We start from the raw sequence: 1,115 nt of genomic DNA, 5'->3' as shown, positions 1-1,115 counted from the left end.
AAGAGCCGGAACCCCGTCGCGGCCCTTCCCTGAGCTCCTCTGAGCTGGTGGGGGATGCTGGAGAAAAAGACCTTTAGGACAAATTATAGGATGTGCCCGGCTCTATCCCCCTCCTTCTGCTGTCCTCGCTGCGGGACATTTTGTGGAAGGAGGTGGCCAAGCCCTGGGTCTTGGGGACGGTCCCAGTAGCACCCCTCTGCTTGTCCCCAGATGTCACCTTCGTGCTGGATGACGGTGCTATCAGTGCCCACAAGCCCCTGCTCATCTCCAGCTGTGACTGGATGGCCGCGATGTTCGGCGGCCCCTTCGTGGAGAGCTCCACCAACGAGGTGAGGAGGGACCCCGGGGTTCGTCCCGGGAGGGTGGGACAGCCGGGGACGGCCGCGGGGTGACAGCCGGAGCGTGTCTTGCAGGTGGCACTTCCTTACACCAGCAAGAGCTGCATGCGGGCGGTGCTGGAGTACCTCTACACCGGGCAGTTCAGCTCCAGCCCCGACCTCGACGACATGAAGCTCATCATCCTCGCCAACCGCCTCTGCCTGCCGCATCTGGTGGCTCTCACCGGTGAGTCAGGGCGGCTGCAGCGGGACAGTGTCCCGCCCCGTCCCCAAGCTTGGTGGCAGCCCAGTGCTCCCGCTGTCACCCCATCCCAACTACCCTGTAACGCCGTGTCTCCCCCACAGAGCAGTACACCGTCACCGGTCTGATGGAGGCGGCGCAGATGATGGTGGACATCGATGGGGACGTGCTCGTGTTCCTGGAACTGGCTCAGGTAGGACAGGACCCCGTGCTGGCGGGGCTGGGGACGGGGCGAGGCGCTGGGTGACGCCACGCAGAGGGATGCAGCTCTGGGGGACGCTGCTGTCCTGGCAGAGAGGACAACCAGGTCTGGTCTTGGATGTCCGAGGAGGAATAGGGCGAATTCCTCCTGCTTCCCTGGTGATCCATGCCGTGGTGGCTCTGACGTGGGCTCCATCTCTTCCAGTTCCACTGCGCCTACCAGCTCGCCGACTGGTGCCTCCATCACATCTGCACCAACTACAACAACGTCTGCCGCAAGTTCCCCCGGGACATGAAGGCCATGTCGGGAGGTGAGCGGGGGCCAGGGCGGGGGG

The 1,115-nt window shown here is 64.3% G+C and overlaps 1 protein-coding gene across 1 annotated transcript in view; it reads left to right on the top strand.

Annotated features, from left to right (window-relative positions):
- Window positions 1–1,091, top strand: part of RHOBTB2 (Rho-related BTB domain containing 2) — a gene marked incomplete at its 3' end in the record, with an annotated part of 3,723 nt that extends 2,632 nt beyond the window's left edge. The window contains exons 6-9 of the mRNA XM_010286599.1: window positions 211–329; window positions 414–564; window positions 684–772; window positions 986–1,091. Coding sequence (XP_010284901.1) covers window positions 211–329; window positions 414–564; window positions 684–772; window positions 986–1,091 — 465 coding nt within the window. The remainder of the gene's footprint in view (window positions 1–210; window positions 330–413; window positions 565–683; window positions 773–985) is intronic.
- Window positions 1,092–1,115: the final 24 nt, after the last annotated feature.

Source organism: Phaethon lepturus, unplaced genomic scaffold (assembly GCF_000687285.1).
Source record: "Phaethon lepturus isolate BGI_N335 unplaced genomic scaffold, ASM68728v1 scaffold42124, whole genome shotgun sequence".
Taxonomy (NCBI): Eukaryota; Metazoa; Chordata; class Aves; order Phaethontiformes; family Phaethontidae; genus Phaethon; species Phaethon lepturus.
The sequence above is the reverse complement of the archived record's forward strand: the minus strand, read 5'-3'. Positions and strand labels throughout refer to the sequence as shown.